Raw genomic sequence first — 20,345 nt, 5'->3', positions numbered from 1 at the left:
AGAGTACCTGTGAGAGTAATCCAATCCTAATAGGCCTGATTTCCCTGCCATTCACAGCAGCTCTGTCACCTTTCCCTTTTGGACTTCTTGTAACATCAGTGTCTGAAACCTGTCCTTGTGAAGCTGAATTCCCTAGTTTGTCCTCAATGCAGGGCCGAATTTTCAGACTAAAAGATACTTCCTTTATTAAATAGTTTAGTATGTTAGATTTAGAATACACTCCTGTTCAGCATGCATTTTTAAACTACAAAACTGCTTACCTAATTCATTTGTGTCTTACTTGTAATATATGGCAAATTGTGTCATTTGGGAAGATAATTTTTAACGAAGAAATTGAAAATAGTCTTATAAATAAAAAACACTTATGTGATTGAAATAATACAATTTCATATATCATGGTACCATGTAATTATAGAAAGCCACCTTTAATCATTCATATTCTAACTGAAACCTAAACCCAAAATTCTTAAAGCCACACGCACAAAGGAAAAACACGATGTAGGCTTTGTTGACGAGCATTGTATCTATATATGACACTGGTAATTTTTTTGCAATTTAAACAGTATTAAAAGTTGGATATCGGTGTTTAATCTCTACAATTTTAGTTTTTAGAAAGACCCAATAAAAACAAGAACATCTTGCAGGACTTTGATTATTACATTGACAGACTGTCTGCTTTCATTCTGACTTTCAATAAAGTACCTCTTAATTCTTTATTTAAATGCTACTTTGTAAATTCCTAGAACATGCATTCCTAACCCACTGTCAGTGGAGCACTTTGTTTACAGGCAATAGGCTGTGGACCTTCAACAAACAGCCAACACCATATACAGTAAACTCTTCTGGTTCATATCCAGCATTCTAGCATCTAGAACTCTCAAATAACCAGCATTTTAACTATACATAAATTTCAGTTATATCTTCCATAAGCATAGTATAGTGACAGTAAACACAAATAAATACAGCAAATATAGCATAAGTTTACAGCAGTGTTTTCCAAATGATGTTCTGCAGAACCCTGGGGTTCTGCGAGAAAATTCCATTGTAGCCCTGGAGCCACATAAGGGTCTCTAAAGAGTTGTTTGCAGCTCCAAACGCTGCCAACACCTCCTCTGCAGCTCCCTGCCTGCCACCGCCGAAACAGCAGAACTAAATTTAATTAGTTTAAACAGCCAGCAGGATGGTGGGAGAGATCTGGACGTTAACCAATTAAATTATTTCCATTTTTTCCAGCAGTGACAGGGCAGGAAGCCACAGAGAGCCCCTCAGTTGCCCTGCTACCTGAGTGGCCACACCCCTCCAGTAGGCATGGCTCGGCTCACCCCTGCCAGCAGAACACTGCCACACCAGCCCTCCTTCCGCAGGGCGCACATGGCCACCCTGTGTAAGCTCCCATCCAGTGCCACAGATGGGTTAGTGCCAGGGGTCAGTGTGGATTAATCCTGGGGATGGGGAAGTGAAGTAGGTTTGGGGCTGAGGGGCAGATTTAGGGAGATAAGGCCGGTAAAGCCTGGAGATGGGGGGGGTGAGTTTGGGGGGGCTGAAGAGGGTAGAGCCTGGGAATGGGGCTCCGTAAAATTCTTTCCAGTTTACAAGGATTCCGTGATCAAATAAAGTAGGGAAACACTGGTTTACAGGGTACAATCCTGGTGTTGTTGGTAAATAAAGTACTCTGAATACATTTTTGTTTGTTTCTTAATACCTAATCTTGCTTTTCTTTAGTGTTTTGCATTGCTAGGTATACCTCTCTATGATCCAGAATATTTGAATATCCAGCAACCTCCTGGTCCTGGGGCTGCCAGATATGAAAGTTTTCTGTACAAGGAGCTTAAATTTAAAAAAAAACAACACACACTAAAACTTGAGGAAAATAGCCAACATTCTTCTCCATATAAGCAACTACTGATACTGAACAAGAATGATATATTACCACTAATGAGAAAGGAGTTGTACTGTGCAATCCTGATGAAACATATCTGGGAACACCAGAGTGCACAAGACACACTACTAAGAGGTGATGTTGGACCTGAAAGTTTTAGTCTCTTTATACTTTGAATTTTAGGCTAATTATGTAGCAACGTAAGGTAACATATTAACACATTTAACATTTTATTGATTAAGTTCTTCAATTGAATACGTCTCTTAGTTTTAGAATTTAGTGAGTAGACAGACAGAGTTTTAGTATTATGTCTATGTTAACAAGATTACAGGATGATGTTGAAGGCTGAAGCCTTAACTGTTTGATTTATAATGCCTTTTGCTCTGCTTTTCTCTGAGAGTCCTTGTAAGAATTGTTACGTGTGAAAGTGGTATGTCTGTGTTGAGATAAAGGTGTGAAGGTTAGCCCCAGAGCCAGATGGCCAAGAAAGGAGAGACAAAGCGTTGGTAAAGACAGACTTAACGGCGTCAGAGAAGGACCATCAGTGCATACCCCGGTCAAGAAGTGATTGGATTGGCAGACTGATGACTGGAGCAGGCACCCTTAAAGACAACTGATTACAGGATGAGCCTTTTGGAGATGTTTTGAGAATGAATGGTATCAAAAAGATAACACACCAGTCATAGACTGGCACAGCAAACTTCAACAGATAAAAGGATTATAAAAGCAGGGTGCTTTACCAGGGGACTTGCGTTCCCTTTGCCACCAACTCCAGGAGGGCACTGAATCGTGACAGAGAAGGCCCCGCACCCCCTCTGTGATCAACTTAGCTGGCCACTAGATTGATCCAGGGTCTAGACTGGTAACTATAACATTGTCTGGTTGGACTCTGTCCATGTGTGTGTGTGTGTCCCCGTGTGCGTGTGTCCATGCATGTGAATGCTACTGTTGTATTCTCAATAAATGCAGTATACTGCCTTTGCACTCCTATAAAGATTGTGTGGGCTTCATTTAAAGCTGACCCAACAGAAGAAGCTGTGAAGCCCCCTCCTACAGCAATGCTTGTTACTGTATCACTACATATACACTCATTCGTCTTACAGCCACAGTATCTAATACGTTCACCACTTGTGGCAAACAAGGTACTGCAGTGTGGCGATTCCCAGGCTCTGGAGCCACATGCAGCTCCTCTGAGCCACACACGTGGCATGCCCTCCGCCCATGTGTCCCACTGCTTGGTGGGACAAGCGCCTGGCAGCAGTAACCCCTGCGGCTCTGGCCCCTGCAGCTCCAGCGGTGGCAGCTCTTGCGAGTCGCTGACATTCACTTAAACACAGGGCAATGGGAGGACTGGGGAAGCCTGGCTCTGGGGGAGGGGGTGGACATTTATCTAGAGGGTGGTGGTGGGGAGAGGCTGTGGTGAATGTGAAAGGACGACAACCACAAGCGTGGTGATCCTTGAATTATTATTGGACTCCACTGCCCTATAACATTCCATGGTAGTGAACCATTTCTACCCCTCTATTACTTAATCAGTTTCCCCAGTACTGGAAGCACATCATTTATCAATAAACAGCTTAGAAAACTAGTCCTTTCTGCACTAGTAACAGGCAATATACATATTTAATATGGGTAGAGTTATTTTTAGGATTCATAAACCACCAAAAAGTAAAAATGTTACGATCAAAAAAAACCACAAGTTTTTAAAAAAAATATACATTCTTAAGCATGGGGGGGCGGGGCAGGGAACAGTGTTAATTCTCCTTGAACTGAATTTCAGATTAACAATATTATCAACTACTAATTAGGGGGGAAAAAGTCCATTTCTAGCACCCAAGTACTAAAAGCAGCTTACCGTGGTATCTGAAGCCTCAGACTGCACATCTATGTTTAGCGATGTGCTCTCAGCTACAGAACCAGATCCCACAGCTGAATCTATTGTCCGAACATCCTCCTCCTCATTTTCTCTAGCCTGAAATATTTTAGCAGCATAAATCAAAAGCTATATAAATGGAGTAGTAACAAATGAATTATCATGGAAGGTACTACATCTTTAAGTTAACTTTCCTAGCAGTATCATTATACTAATGACTGACTCTTTGAAGTTTTCCAACATTTCTCTGGAGAGATATTACAGCTATATTTTAAGTTCCGAAACTTACAAGCATCTTTTGCAAAAACTTCAGATAGGATTTTTCTTGTTCTTTAAGATGTTCTATGAGATGAGACAAGCGCTCAACGTTAGCAGATCTTTCATTTTTCTCTACAAGATCATCCCGCATGGAGCTGGCCTTTGCAATATAGTCACGAATTTGAACTAGTCTGCCTACAATCTGCAGAGAAAACATTGAAATCACTCAGTAAGTTAATCAGTAAATGGAATTTATATTTGTGATGCCTAAGATAGGAAGGTGATTAATTTATACCACACCTATGTAAATAAAATAAAATCATGTGATAGTTTATGGTATAAGTCCTACAACTGGCACTGACTTCAGCAGGCATCAAGCATGTGCATAAACTTCCAAGAGTGAGAATTAATGTTAATTTGGTCACAAGTAACAAAGAGACGCACTGCTGAGCTCATATCTAAACCTTACGTCACAATTTGTATGCTAGTCCCAGAAATGACCAAAACCATTAAAATGGTAACCACGTCAATCTTAAGAATGCAACGTTAAATGAACTACGTCTCTTGCACTATATGGAGTTACCAGGATATGATCACAAGCATTCTGGCACATAGTGTATATTTTAAATCTAACTGCATGTATTCTGAAACAAGTTATTTTCAACAATAACTGCAAAATATAAACTTTCAAATGACCCATTTGGGATTAATTTTAAGAACTGACAAAAACCATCTAGGAAGTTTCATCAGGGTATTTATCAATGAAATTGTACATTTTCTGAATGTTCCACATTTGTGGGAGGGAGAGATTACAACAGAAATAGGCCAAGTCACAAACAATACCTGGCTACTATCCATAACAGGTTCTCCTCTTCCATCTTCTTGAGCAAGCACCTGACAATTCTGCAAGAAGTCCTTACTCAAAGCAGATGCAAATAACTCTTTACATTGTGAAGAGCCACCAGTTTCCTTTTTTTGAGGGCTTGTGGCTGCATCCTTGCCTTTGTTAGTGTTAATCTGCAGTGATAGGAAGTTGAATGGTTTTTTTTCATTAAGTTGACGTTTGTTGTTAGCAGCTGTTGCTCTGCCTTGAGAATCACTTCCAATGCTCCTCTACATAAAAGCAAATGAAAGAAAGTTATTTCTTAAATATTTTTTCAAAAACATTTTAATTTCACTGTTTAATTGCAAACTAATCAAGTAGTATCATGAAGTTCAGAAATGATACACAGATTAAAAAAAGAAAAAAAATCACCTATTAGACAGAAAACTAAACTTACAATTGATGACTGATATTGAAGTTGATTAAAACCATCTCCACCAGGCAAATTCTGAAAAAAAGCTCTATTTCCTACCCATTACACTGCAAGTGACAGGGAGAACTCTAGAATTCCTATCAAGGTTCTATCCCTGGACCCTGCTCTGAACTCCTGCTTTGTGCCAGACAATGTGAAACCATGTCACCCTCTAAAGGCATGAGAAAGTAGCTACTTATCCTATAGCCTCCTGACTACTGAATTGGAATAAAGAACAGCATCTGACAATGAATTCCTGTGTAGTTTCTTGCTTGCTATGTGGAAAGAGCATTTCTCACTCTACTCCAGACTGGTGGGTATTTTGTTCTGTTTTGTTTTTTTTAAATCCTCCCCTGTAAATTGCTCCAGAGTTTTCTTGTGCTACTACTAAGATGGAATATTTACTGATGCTATTCAGAATGCTGTATGCAACCACAATGGAATAGGTATAGGTATATCAGTCCCACTCTGCTGTTCCTTAGAAAAACTAAGAGCAGCAAGAGAGGCTCCATAGTGGTCTTGTCTTCAGATTTGGGAAGACAGCAAAGCAATGGGTCACATTTGGAAGGGTACTGTTACACCCATGAAAACTAGAGGTCTTTGTTTTTAAATGAAAATACAAATTCAGCAAATATTTAGGGGCAGAACTAAAAAGCCTGACACTCCATTCTGCTACCAAGCATCCAACCCAGACACAACTAGGGTCACAGTCTCAAATTACATTACTACAGGAAGTAATACCTTCAATAAAATACCCTCCCAACTGGCAAGTAATAATGTAACTCCCACAGATGTGTTACAAGTACAGAAACAGACTTGAACTGCTTTAATTCGACAAACAGGGAATGATGGATTAAAATGTTGCCAAGCCAGAGGGAGGCACTGTGGAGTCCGGGTGGGAGAGTAATGGGGTGCTTACCTGGCACTGCATTCCTGGGGCACAGGTGACTCTGTGTCCCCCTGCTGCTCCCAGGCACTGGCCCCTGCCACTATGGGAATGGTAGGGAAAGATTCAGGGAAGACAGCTCTGTATGCTGCCATTTGTTCCCCCCCAGCTGGGAAGGAGGGGGAGCAGCAGTGCAGAGAACCATTTCTACCTCTGCACCACAAGTGTTCTGGGAAGAGGGACATCCAGAATAGGTAGGTTCACAAGAAATAAACTGCAGATATCCAAATTAGTACACTACAGAATTAAAGAATGAACTTCAGTTGTCTACTTTTCATAGCTAGTATCTGGACCCTATAATCCAGAACATTTGTCTTGTTTTACTTGCTCCAGTTCAGAATCTGGACTATTATTTGCCAATGAACATTTTTGAAAGTCAGAAGCTCAGCTAGAAGTCTTTTTCAAGTTTGTTAAATCAAAAAAAGACAGTTAAAAAGCTTTGTGTAGTTTTACTTTCATATACTTTTTGCAAACAAACACACAGCCACAAACCTGATCCAGATCACTGAAATTTATTCGTTGCTTAAGCCTTTCCAATTCTGCCTGCTCTGGAACAGACATCTGAGTCATATATCTAGTGTGAGGAAAACTATGAGGAGTCCTTGTCTTCCGCCGTCCTATTCCAGGTGAGGACTCTGGAGATATGTCATTAGTAAGCCTGGTTTCACCTTCCCCACTGAGTTTTTTCTTGTTCTTCTCTGAAGACCTGTTTGCTTTCTTCTGTTGCCCCCTCCAGTCCTTCAGAAAAAGCAGAAGGAAAACATATTCATTATGTCTTTAGTGAAAAAATAAAGTCTGCTTCAGTGAACTGAGGTTGGATTTAATTTTAGAGTCACAGAAAAAACAAATACTAAAAACATTGTCAAATTATTGCTTAAATGTAAGTATCAAAACTGAATAAAATATAGTCTTCTCCAAAGCACAAATAATATGTAATCTCACAGGGAGCTTGATCTAATTAACCATTTTTGTCTTCAGAAGTATTTGTTCAATTGAAACAAAGCTACATTAGCATTTTTCTTCTGCTTCAAGTGGTACTCAGTCATGTGAGCTGGCAGCCATAATTGCATAACACCCCAAACGCACACAATAATAAATAGCTATAAACACAAAACACTACAAACTTTTCAAATAAATTTTCTATAGAACAAAAACTAAAATTTAGCTAACTCATTTCTTGCATACTACAAATGAACCATGAGACCTCTCTATTAACACATACTAAACTCAGAAGCACAAGCAACAGCTCAGATAAAGCACTCTTTATAGAGATGCCATGGCTTGCAATGCTTTGTCACTGCCAGCTAAACACCCACCACAGTCTGCATAGACTAGCAGCCAGGCCCACCCAAAAGTGAACTCTGATACACATTAGGAGCAAATTCCTTCCCCTCACTGGGGTGCTTCATCCAAGGGATGGAGTGCAGCCCATCAAGATAAAACAAAGCTAACAAGATGCTGACAATTGCCGAGGGGCTTTTTAAAATAAGTCACCACAATCACATTTGGTGCTGGCGTTAAAAGAGCCAGTTCCTGGTGTCACCAGATCAATCACAGCTTACCTTTTATCTCTCTAGCAGATACAGAAAGTGAGGGAGGAGCAAGAACTCCGTTCCACCATAAGTACTGCTAATCAGCTGTTCGTGGCAATCCAAGAGGTAGACTTCAAGAGCCAATAGCTACAGCCACATGCAGTTTATAAGCTGCAGACTGAGCATTAATCTTCTACTCAGTCTTTAGTGGGTTATAATTCTTAACCTTGAGAGGCAATTCCCACGAATGCTTCTCAAATAATCTAGTCCCCACCACCAAAAATGTTTTATACATAGTTAGATTAGCAACTCAGTTCTGATAGGCCAACTCTTGATCAGGGATCATCAGTCCATCCGCATATGGCTCTTTCAAATCTATTTTTAACATAACATATCATATAAAACTGGAAGAGACCTCAGGAGGTCATCGAGTCCAGTCCCCCGCACTCACAGCAGGACCTATCACCATCCCTAACTTTTTTTTTTTTTTTTTTTTTTTTAAAACATCTAACCTGCCCCAGACCTTGAAAGGCCCCCTCAAGTAATCAACTCATAACCTTGGGTTTAAAAGGCCAATGCTCTAGCCACTAAGATATCCCTCCCCCTGTTTGTATCATACAAATCATCTTCTTTGTATCACACATATGTTTGCTAACATTTATTTCAGCTGGACACATATTTAGTTTTATGAATGGAACATATGCAAGTAACTTCTACTACAGCATCCTGCTTGATAATTTTTTATGGTTTCATACCTATCCAACACTACAATAGAATCTGTGTGTCAATTTAAACCTCTAATATGATGTTACAATTAAAAAAGTAACATGAATTGTACCGTATTGTTCAGTCGGTCATCAAAGCTCTCATTGCTCCAGCTAGGCAAGTCCTGATCATTCATGCTTTCTTCAAACGGACCACCTCCTGTTGCCATGATATGCAGTCAAAAAAACTATAAAAAAGTGAGGTAAACCTATTAATGCAGCCTATTTCCCATATCAACTAAAAGTTAGAGATATTTTCTTGAAAAACAGATTATTCTAATCCATGCTCAGCACTATGCACATTCTATGAGGTAAATGAAACAGCAGAAAAATATGCACAATTTAGGAAAATGAGCTACAATATTCTGAAAAATATCTTAAGCTATTTTATGAAGCTCTAAAATCCATAAATATTAGTCATCCTAAAAACAGGCAGGTGTTAAAACTAAACATTTTTAGAGAAGTTGTAAATGAAGTATGAACTGTACTTTCTAAAATTGTTCCATTATAAAATAACAGTACAAATGAAAAATATTTTACTATGTCTGACCTTCTGCAATAAAACGTACAAAGGCATAATGAGAAAATTTAGTTCTTGGAAACAGTAAAAAGATACAGTGTTTAACACTATCACAGTGCAATAGAGTAGCATCAGGTCCACAGTGATGTCAGTCTAATACAATGGCTTTCAAGAATTAAAAAAAGTTTCATATGATGAATATATTCAAAGTAAAATGTCCTGCATTCAATACTAAAATATCCCATAACAGACCACTGAAAAGGACACTTGTTGTCTGTCTGTAACAGGAGTTCTTTTTTCCTTACTATATCATATATTACAAACATTTAGCTACAGAATGCCAAAGATTTCATCATAAGTACGATTTACAGAAAAATAAGAGTATATTCATCACTTTTTTTTTTATTTACCATGGAAACAGATTGCTAATAGATAAACAAATGGCTTGCGTTTTAAACAATTCTTCAGATAAATATATTGTGTCAACAGTTAAGGAAATCCTTCCTGCTTGGGCTATTTCAAATCATTTTGATAAACACCAAAAAATTTAAGTACAGCCAAAGAAGATTAGAGAGACAAAAAAAATGTTTTTTAAAGTTGAATCCTTGGCTTATTCCGATGGATGGGCAACCTTTGGCCTGTGGGGTGGGGGGGAAGGGGAAGTATGAGAGCACATTACAATTTGTTTACATGGATTGTCTGCAGGCATAGCCCATCACAGCCACCAGGGCAGTGCCCAGTGCATCTCTGAGACCTGCACCACTTCACACAATTCACATTGCCCAGGAACAGCAAACCATGACCACCAAGAGCTGCAGAAGACCATGTTTGTGGAGAGTCAACATAAACACGTCTCACAGCTCACTAGTGGATTACCCTGATGGGCCACAGGCCGAAGGCTGTCAATCCCACCTTATCCTTTTGAGTGTTGGTGTGTACAAGCCCTAGCCACCTGTAACCACATACACAACAGTGCTATGATACCAAGCACACACAAAACAAGAACAAATCTGTAGACCAAGTACCTGTGGCACACTTTATTGGTATCAGGGGTTGCCAAGCTAGTCTGTGTATTCAAAAACAAGAAGTCCTGTGACACCTTACAGACCAACAGATATTTTGGATCATACACTTTTGTGGGCAAAGACCCATTTTATCAGATGCATGAGTCAGGGGTTCGAAAAGAGGGTGTGTATATATATATATAGGCTCATGAAAAGGAGGGAGTGCCAATCAAGAGGAGGGCCAGAGTTGACACGGTCAGTTCAGTCATGGAGGATGTGGCCCATTATCAGCAGTTAATGTGGAGTTGTGAACATCCAGACCAGAAACCAGGTCATTTCAGTCAGGGAGGATGCAGCCCATTATCAGTAGCTAATGTGAAGTGTGAACATCAAGAGAGGAGAAACTGCTTTTATAATTTGCCGGCCACTCCCAGTCTCTGTTCAATCCTTGGTTGATGGTGTTAAATTTGCAAATGAATTGCAGCTCCGCAGCTTCTCTCTGAAGTCTGTTTCTAACTTTAATTGGGTTGAGCAAGAAACTAGTTTCTTTCACCCACATGGATATTAATATTACCATCAACATCAGTTACAGAAGTGGAATACTGACACATTTAGGCAAATAATCACCTTCCTACATAGTCCTAGCTGTCAGGTGAACATCAGCACCATATTCTGAAGATATCTTATGAAATACAACATGATGTCATTTATTTCTGCTGGTGTCAGTCAGAACTTATTAGCTCAGGTAAGAGACCAAAAGAACTGAAGGTACATTGTACTGATTGGTCAGGTATCTTAGACCACTAATTACAAAACCAAAGTTCACACATGCCTGATCATGCGTGTATGGAAGTCACATATGTTCATAAATTAGTTACAAAAGTGTTTTCTTTGTATACAGCTTGGATTAATACTAGAAAAATTATGCCTGATCTACGTTTCGAAGTTGTACCACTGTAATTATTATGGTTACCTAATGTGGATGCAGTTACACTGGCAAAAAAAATGTGATAAGGACAGAGCAATCCCCTTCCTGTACAGGAATAACTATACAAGCTCATTGAAACGTATTCTCACTGATAAAGAAGAGGCAATGGTGCTGATGTGAGAGCGAGAACTGGGAAACCAAGAAAAGCTCTTCTCATGAAAAAACATCTGGAATTCTAAGCAGATCAGAACTCAGACTAAGATTGGGTTATTCAATTCCAGTATCAAATCAGTCCTAATGTATGGAGAAGAAACTTGGAGAACAAAGATGACTTTCAAAAAAATCCAGACATTTATCAATAATTACCTCTGTAAAATCCTCCAGATCCACTGGCCATACACCCTGAACAACCAAGACCCACGACAACTGACCCACCAACTTCCTGTTGAACAAGAAAGAGAAGATGGCAATGGTTTGGCCATAATCTCAGAAAACCAACCACCACCATCACAAAGAAAGCCTTAAAATTGGAACCCACAAGGAAAAAGGAGAAGACGGCACCTAAGAAATACCTGGCATGCAGGCCTAAAGGCAGACGTTAAAAAAAACAAGATATACCTCCTCAGAAATGGAAAAGATCCCCCAAAGACAGAGGACGTTGGCAAATGTTCGTCAATGGCCTACGCTCCAAGATGTAGGAGTGGAAGAGGCTTACTACTATATGTTCAGCCTATCTTGTCCAGCACCCTCAGGAACTGACCAGTCCCTGACAAATTTGCTGGACCATGGGACGGCAATATATTCTAGCACATTACCAACATTTCCACTCCTTACTGAGCTCCTAGAATACATTTAGGAGTAAATTACAGGTAAATAACAGCACAGAACACTGACAGTCAGAACTGGTGTCTGGAAACAAATTTCATGGGACCACGAGAAATTTGGCCACACCTATGACAAGTGGTAACCTAACTAAAATCATGCCAGATTACGGAGTTTGCAGGACAAGAGAGTTCCAGATTAGAGACATTCAACCTGCACTGCTCATGAAAGTATTGTATCACCAAAAGTAAAAATGATACAAGATTACATCACAGCCACCAATTTTTTTCCAGTATTTTTTAAAAAAAAAAAAAAAAAAAAGGCAATATTTACCTTAGCATCTAAGTCAAGGAAGATGCAGATCAGATACATTTTTATTACTACAGTCAAACTCAATAAGGTACGAGTATTTCCACTTACGTAAAATTTCCACGACTGCACATAGACCAAGATCGATTCAGTTACACCTGTGCAAACTCCTTGTAATCTTACACGCTTAACATTCTTCAACAAAGAATGAATGGACACAAAACAGACATAAAAAAACTCCTAACTCACAAACCTGTCAGCCAGCAATGGAGTGGGCCATTCTGTTAATGACCTGAAAGTCTGTATTTTACTGAAAAGGAACTTCAACAATCATTTACAGAGTGCTCAGAACTCTCATTTACATTCAAATTCGACAAATTAACATGTGGTTTGAACTGGGACAGCAATTACCTGGCCCATTATCAGGGCTCTTTCTTAGTTTTTTTTTAATCTAACTCTTGACTTCCCCACCCCACACCCCTCCTCCTGCTGCCCCTCTGCTCTTCTGATTTGCCTATCTTGATAACAATTTTTCTGATTTGTCAACCTTGATAACTTTTGGACCTCTGTGTTTTATACATTGAGTCTCTTCTGTTAAAGCTACAATCTGAAGAAGTGGCTCTGTCCCATGAAAGCTCATCACCTAATTATTTTGTTAGTCTTTAAAGTGCTACTTGACTGCTTTGTTGTCTTGTAATCTTACGTAACTCCTCTCTCCTACTACTCTTCGCCGATTGTATCAATATCCCAGTGGCATCAGGACTTTCAGTCCTGGATTATAGCATTCACTGCATCAACTGGACTGTTCATATACTTGGGTACCTTGCTGAATCAGGCTGCAGGCAGCTTATCATATCCCAATTTCCTACATTTGCTTTTAAAAGGTTTTCCAATAAGTCTGCATTCTTGTTGGATTCTCATAACTTCCTAGAAACTGATGCAAATTCCTAGTTATTTTGAGATAAAATATTTTTTCACAAAGATGAGATTGAGATAGAGCTACACAAGTATTCCAACTTCTTTCCCCATCCCCCTCAATTAACTAACTTAGAAGACTACAGTCAGACGTTTTCTAATAGTTCAATCAATTATACACAAGGAAGTTATATTCAGTGTTTCTGGCTCTTTTAGTTCATGTCTTGTCTTCTTTTACCTTACTTTCTAGCAGCTATTTGCAGAAGAGAGCTACTCACTAAAATTCTGCTCTCCTCTCTTCCTTTCTCAGTGTTTTTATATATCATATTCAACCGAGGGAAATCTTAAAAAAGATACAGTCGTAGTTCTCCTCGTCAGCTGTGCAACTGCCTTATAACTCCTGAGCAGAGGCTCAGGGCTGCCTAGGGAAGCATCTTCTCAAAATTCTCCCTCCTCATCATTCCTGTAGTACAAACCTGTAGACTTTGTGTAGCCAGGAGAGAAATGCCACCCCCACTTTACCCCCACCCAGCCTCACTGGAGCCACCACAGAGCTACCTCTTACACGTGACCCCCGAGAGCTGTTTAAGTGGGACAGAACAGGCAGAACCCTCTCTCCACTGAAGGTCCTAAAACCCTTTATCCCCAGATCCATCAGAGATCACATGCAACAGCCTTCACCCCAGCATCCCAATCCTCTACCCTAGCCCTCACACAAGTCAGGCAAACATATGGCACTAGGGCAATCCGTGATAAGATGTAAACTTGTATTTTAGGAGACTTTTTGTTGGCACACTTATAGTTTCATCTTTGACGTTCAAAGTGCATTTTAACCCACAAAAGTTAGTCTCTGGGTGCTACTGGACTGCTTGTTATAGGTCAAATTCTGAATCATCTTGCCAAATTTTGAAGTATCACTTTGAACTGTAAAAGCTACATATGTTCAACGGTTACAATCTGATATTTCTGGGCAAGGGAAATCAAATATTCTGCACGAATCAACTCAGACATTCTGAAAACTACAGCCCTACAAATCACGAATGTCCACTTTATCGCCACATCCACACCTTATACAAATTTTCTATCCAGAAATTTACAGATACCCGCACATTCTGTCTGTGGGTCAATTTTGCAGATGTGGATACCAATTTTGTATTTGTACAGGGCTCCATTGAAAAATTAGACGTTTTAAAGGGATAACAAATGTAAAACCTAGACAATCTTAAAAGCTATTTAAAGTAACTTCAGGTACCAGACACTTGTGAATCTCCAGTTTTGCCCTTACCTTCCACTGTTGAAGTCTTTTATCCTCTATTGTTGTAAGATCCATACAGATTTAACCCTCTCTCCCAAAAAAAACAGAGAAAATGTTCTCTAATCTAGTCATACTCTCACCTGTGTCTTATCAGCAACTAGTGAAACACCACCACTGCGGCAGGAATGCTTCTTTGAGGGCGAGACACAGAAGCCCCCCTGGCGCCAGCACAGTAAGCGGCCTTACCACACGCTCTATGCCCAGCGGCCAGACCCATAAACTCAAGTCATTATGATCAGTATTCTATCCCCAGGACCGACCGACCTACCTACCTGCCCGTCGGCTACAGCGGGGGTCCCGGAGCAAAGTTCCTGCCTCTCGCAGACCTGCGCCCCCAGTCTCTCGGGAAGGTCACGCTGCCAGGTGGAAAGGGGAGAAGGTTAGCGGTCGGACCCGCTTCTTTCCAGCGGCAAAGCCGGAGGGCGGGCCCCGCGCCAAGGGCGGCTGGCAGGGAGGCGACAGATGGCCGTTGCCCGTGAACGCGCAGCGTCTCCTTGGAGAAGCGACCAACACACCCTTCCCCCGCGCCGGGCGGGAACCGTCGGGCACTGAAGGCGAGGAGCTGCTGCACTGGCCGGGAGGGGGCGAGCCGTCGGCGGCCGCTTTGTCTGTCAGAGCCACGCTAGGCGCGTGCCAGGCTCCTCTGCCTCCGTCCCTGACCGGCTGGCGGCCGAGCGCCTATCGAAGGCCGAAAGGCTCTACGCGGCAGCGAGCCGGGCAGCCAGCGACGGACTCCCCGCGGATAGGGACAGGGTGAAGGCGGGGCGGAGGGAGACAACACGGCGGCGGTGGGATGACGGCAGCTAAGGGCCCTGGGGAAGGGATCGCGCCTCGGGAGACTTTCGCTGTAGCCGAGAGGGGCGCGCGCTCGCCCGCCCCCGGACGCGGGCTCGCAGGCGCTGGCGGGGCAGTGATGTTACCTCGGCAGCAGCTCCGCCGCTGTGGGCCTCCCGCACTGCGGCCCCGGCCCCGGCCTAGTGGTGGTGGAGAGGACTGGGACCCTCAGACGCAATCCTCAACGGCCACCTTCGCCGCCATTTTGGCTCGCTATGTGCGGAGGCAGGACATCGCGGACTAATACACACCGTTACTTGGTAACCTGCGCCGCCGCTGCTCCTGTGGGCTGCTCCGCCTCGCGGCCGGCGTCAAAGCACGTGACTGGAAGGCAGAACAGCGCGTCTTTTTCACGCTATTCCGCTCACTGCATTCATGGCGGGAAACCTGAGCGGGTTAGATCGAATCGGCGTCTCAAAGGAAAAGCAGAACTACAACTCCCGGCATGCCTTGCGTCAGCAAGCGACTCCCACCCTCTGCTGGGAGCAGAGCATGATGGGATTGGTAGTTCTGAAGGCGGGGACGGGGGAGACATGCGCGCACAGAGCACGATCACAATGCATGCTGGGAGGCGTGCCCTTTATTATCTTGTTCACGCCGCAGCCAGGAACGTGTGCTGACAGGTGCTCCTCTCACAGTCACTAGCCAGGATGAAAACAAAAAAGTAGCCAAGTTGCATTTTAAAGATTAGCAAAATAATTTATTAGTTGAGCTTTTGTGGGACAGACCCACTTCTTTAGACCGTAGCTGTACCAGAACAGACTCAATATTTAAGGCATAGAGAACCAAAAATAGTAATCAAAGTTGACAAGTCAGAAAAAAAAATATCAAGGTGAGCAAATCAGTGAACAGAAGGGAGGGTTGGAGTCAAGAATTAGATTAAGCCTAGTCCGCCAAAGAGTCCCTATAATGCCCCAGAAAATTTGCATCCTGGTTCAAACCACGTGTTAATGTGTCAAATTTGAACACAAAAGAGAGTTCAGCAGCTTCTCTTTCTAAAGCAGCCTGAAAATTCTTCAATAAGACGCAAACTCTTCAGTCATTAACAGAACAGACCACTCCATTAAAATGTAGACTAACTGGTTTGTGGATCAAGAATGTCTTGATGTCTGTTTTGTGCCCATTAACTCTTTGTCTGAGAGAGTTTGAAGTCTGTCCAATATACAAAGCATCTGGGCATAGTTGGCACATGATGGCATATCTGATGTTAGTTGAGAACATGAGAATGTGCCCCTGATTCTGTGAATAACCTGGTTAGGTCCAGTGATGGTATCTTCAGAAAAGATACGTGGACAAAGCTGGCAGCGGCTTTGTTGCAAGGAAAAGTCCCAGGGCTGGTATTCCCGCAGTAGAGACTGGCTGTTGGTGAGAATCCTTCTAAGGTTGGGAGGTGGTCTATAGGAGAGAACAGGCATGTCACCTAGGGCCTTCTGGAGTGTGGCATCCTGATTAAGGAAAGGTTGTAGGTCTTTAATAATTCGTTGCAGTGGTTTGAGTTAGGGGCTGTAGGTGATGGCCAGTGGTGTTCTGTTCTTGGCTTTTCTGGGCCTATCTTGGACTATCTGGTCTCTGGGTATTGTCTGGCCCTGTCAATTTGTTTTTTTTTTTTATTTCTTCTGGTGGGTAATTCAAGTTTATGAATATTTGGTAGAGATCTTGTAGTTTTTGGTCTCTGTCAGTTGGATCAGAGCAAATGCGATTGTACCTAAGGGCTTGACTATAAACAATGGATCTAGTTATGTGTGCAGGATGGAAGCTAGAAGGGTGTAGATAAGTATAGCGATCAGTGGGTTTCTGGTACTGTGTGGTACCGATCAGGCCATCCTTGATTTGTACTGTAGTGTCCAGGAAATATATCTCTTGCGTGGAGTAATCGAGGCATAAGTTAATTGTGGGGTGCAGATTGTTAAAATCTCTGTGGAATTACCCCTCCTCTAGTTAAGATACATTGATGACATCTTTCTGATTTGGACCCATGGTATAGAGACTCTAAAAGAATTCCACAAAAGCTCACCTAATAAATTATTTTGTTAGTGGTTAAAGTGCTACTTGACTGCTTTTTTGTTTTGATAGTATGTAGACTAGCACGGCTCCCTCTCTGTTACTAGCCAGGATGAGAACTCTTTGTTTCATCAGCCATTTTGACTTTATGAATTACATATATTTGCTTGTCCCATGCCAAGAATCTGAGACCACTGCGATATCTGCTGTAACTCTCCTGATCAGCCCACTTTTACTCAACAGCTAACATGTGTTAGAGAGGAGAAAGGAACCTCAGTAGATGACAGAGTAAAATGGATCACCTTACTGATAGTACTGGTTCCCAACATAACATTCTGAGTGATTTCGCACCCATTATACTCTTTTATCCACCTTGGAATGTGAACTCACACATCTGTCACTACTGTGAACCCTTTTTTAGTAATTTCAACTCCTATACAATCAATATTAATAGGCAGGTGACTAATATAATTTTACCTGCCTTTTTTTACAAGATTTTCAGTTAGATCAGCACTTTTCTGCATGGTGTGTGTCCCGAATCAGCAGGTGACAGAGAACACAGAGGATGTGACCCTAAAAATATTCTTACAGAGCGAGTCAGAACCAAGCAGAGAAACACAAAGACACTGTTAACAAAAGATGCATTCACCAAAGTTACAGTCTGGGTGCAACTATATGCTTATCTATCTTTCTAGGTCTCAAGCAAGATGGAAAAAAGCATGTATAGATCAGCAAGGACTGAGCCTGCTCTGGCCAGATTCCCCATTACTGTTGGATTGCCTACCCAAATACTTATTAACTCTTACATATCTCAACAATGTGCATGCAACAGGTCCATGAGATATATGGCATAGATGCATACATAGTGGATTACAAGGCCTATCTGATACAATTCTTCAAAACAAGGCAACCAGCATACACAATTGTCCCAAACTCACATCCTCTTACCCTAGCACACCTCCTTATTAGCCACTCAGACAAATCAAAACAAATCTTCCAGAACCATCACTTTTTTACATGTGTCACTCTGAAGCCTGGAATGGCTGCCAAATCTGCGTGAAGTGACAGAAATAACAGCAAATATAGTAGCTACTTTTTGGTAGTGTATCAGCAGGTTCAATTTTCAATGGTATTTACAAAGTGCTACCATCCAGTTTTTAAAGTCTCAAAATTTTTATCTTTGTATCATCTGACATTATGATTTACATCTTGTTTGATAATGACTGTCAGCTATTTGTATTGCAAATTGATCTTGCTACATTACAGGTGTCCTCAAAAGGAAGGAGAATTCTTGAGATAGTATTCTATGTTTTCTTCTTTGTGGTGCTATATAAAAGATCTGAAACAATTTTAGATTTTAAATTCAGGTAAGGTTCTATGGCATACTAATAGGATCATGACATCAGTCATCAAGTATGAGAAGTTACACTTATTTAGACTGCAAAAGAGACATCAGTTTAAAGTTCCTACTTAGTTTTCATTTTTTACCTTCTCTCATAAGTCATGTATAAAATGATAAAAAAAGATTAATGAGAAAAATCTTCCTTTCAGTGCATTCAATTTGTGCATTTTTCCTGCACATTGTGTACAGTCTTTTTTACTGTTTCCTCTGTTCTGTGTTTTGTTTTGTATCATTTGCAGGTATTTTTACACAGCAACAAGAGAGACAAACATGCATGCAAAAAGCACACAGGACAGAAATCTGCTTACGGTGAATAGTTACATATTCTTAATCACCCACTATTAACATATATCTTTGTTTTGTAAGACTAATAACTTTGGCTTCCTCTCTGCAGTTCTTTATATCATCTCTTAACACCTACCACCCATTGGTCTTCATCATAGATTACCATTCATGTGCTATAACTCCTGCTAAGTCCTAAGTTCTCTTTCAGCAACATTTCTGCATTAAAAATAAGATATCTAGGGTGGAATTCACAAGGGCTACATCTGTGCTACAGAGCTGTTTTGAAGAAGCCTTCCTGGAAGGTCTGTTCCAAAAGAACTTCTTTTCAAAGAGTTCATCCACACACAAAAAAGAGGAGCAAAAGAGTGATCTGCTCTTTTGAAAGAGAGCATCTACACAGCCCTTGCTCTTTTGAAAGAATGGGTCAGGGATCGAAAAATCAGGTGCCATGAGGACTGCTCTTTCAAAAGAAGGGCCCTGTGGAGCGTCTACATGTGTTTTCTTTCAAAATAAGGTGTTCTTCCTGAAATGGGAAAGGAAGAGTGATTTCAAAAGGAGTACTGCTTACTTTCGATTTTCTTTCGAAAGAACATTTTTTGTATGTAGGTGGTCTGTGGGATCTTTCAAAAGAGCCCCCTTCTTTTGAAAACTCTTTTGAAATAACTTGCTAGTGTAGATGTAGCCAAGAGGAACTTCAATTCCAAAATTCTACGTATAAGCCTCACTGCCATTCAGAAACTCCTGCTTAGTTGCTGCTTAGCCCTGTTGTCACCTTAATTGCATACAAGCTTAAATTTCTGCCACTTAAAGTCTCCAAAGTGCATAAATTTTGGCAGGTGGGCACATGCTTTGCCACCTAAATCCTGATAATGCCCAGCTGCTCAGTACTTAACGTCAGATTCACAGACTGAGGGTTCCTCTGCTTACTGTGCCTTTGGGGCCCAATCCAGTAGGCATACTCAGAGCATGTATAGATCCACAAGAAATGTCTGCTGCTGATGCAACCCCTATTATGTCCTTTAGACCAATGGTTAGACCTCACACCATCTTTGTTTATGTAAGCTTTTTCCTAAGTGACTGATGATAGAATAGCCATAGGAGATCCAGGTCCCTAACTACAAGCAAAGGTTGCAGTTGAAGAGGGATATCATACAATGAGCTGCTCACTATGGAAAAGGGGCCATGAATTCCTGAGCCTCTATTACCTTAGAGCAGGAGGCTCTAAGAATTTGCTTGTGATTTATTGCTGACAACTGATTTTGTTCAGTGGGTGTTTTTTGGTGCTACATTAAAATGTAAGAAGCTTATATTGTTGCTGAAGCCTTCATCACATTATTTTACTTTCCACTAATAATAATTTAAAAAAAAAAAACCAGCTCCAGGAAGTTATTTTTCATGACTGATTAACTGATCCCCATTCTGCAAAAAAAACCAAAAGGACCAGAAACTCAGTGAAGCAGTGA

General features: G+C 41.2%; 1 protein-coding gene across 12 annotated transcripts in view; it reads right to left on the bottom strand.

The window, feature by feature from the left end:
* PCM1 (pericentriolar material 1) overlaps positions 1-20,125 on the bottom strand; it is an 81,621-nt gene extending 61,496 nt beyond the window's left edge. The window contains exons 1-8 of one of the 12 annotated variants that reach the window (XM_074992868.1): positions 15,281-20,112; positions 14,633-14,716; positions 11,366-11,441; positions 8,622-8,735; positions 6,744-6,989; positions 4,854-5,123; positions 4,042-4,212; positions 3,735-3,851 (exon numbers count right to left, since the gene is read on the bottom strand). In XM_074992868.1, the coding sequence (XP_074848969.1) occupies positions 3,735-3,851; positions 4,042-4,212; positions 4,854-5,123; positions 6,744-6,989; positions 8,622-8,717 (900 nt within the window). In that variant the 5' untranslated portion in view covers positions 8,718-8,735; positions 11,366-11,441; positions 14,633-14,716; positions 15,281-20,112. Of the gene's footprint in view, positions 1-3,734; positions 3,852-4,041; positions 4,213-4,853; positions 5,124-6,743; positions 6,990-8,621; positions 8,736-11,365; positions 11,442-14,632; positions 14,717-15,280 lie in introns of all 12 variants that reach the window. The other 11 variants (XM_074992869.1, XM_074992872.1, XM_074992871.1 and 8 more) reach the window with 11 other exon arrangements.
* Positions 20,126-20,345: the final 220 nt, after the last annotated feature.

Source organism: Carettochelys insculpta, chromosome 4, assembly GCF_033958435.1.
Source record: "Carettochelys insculpta isolate YL-2023 chromosome 4, ASM3395843v1, whole genome shotgun sequence".
Lineage (NCBI taxonomy): Eukaryota > Metazoa > Chordata > Testudines > Carettochelyidae > Carettochelys > Carettochelys insculpta.
The sequence above is the reverse complement of the archived record's forward strand: the minus strand, read 5'-3'. Positions and strand labels throughout refer to the sequence as shown.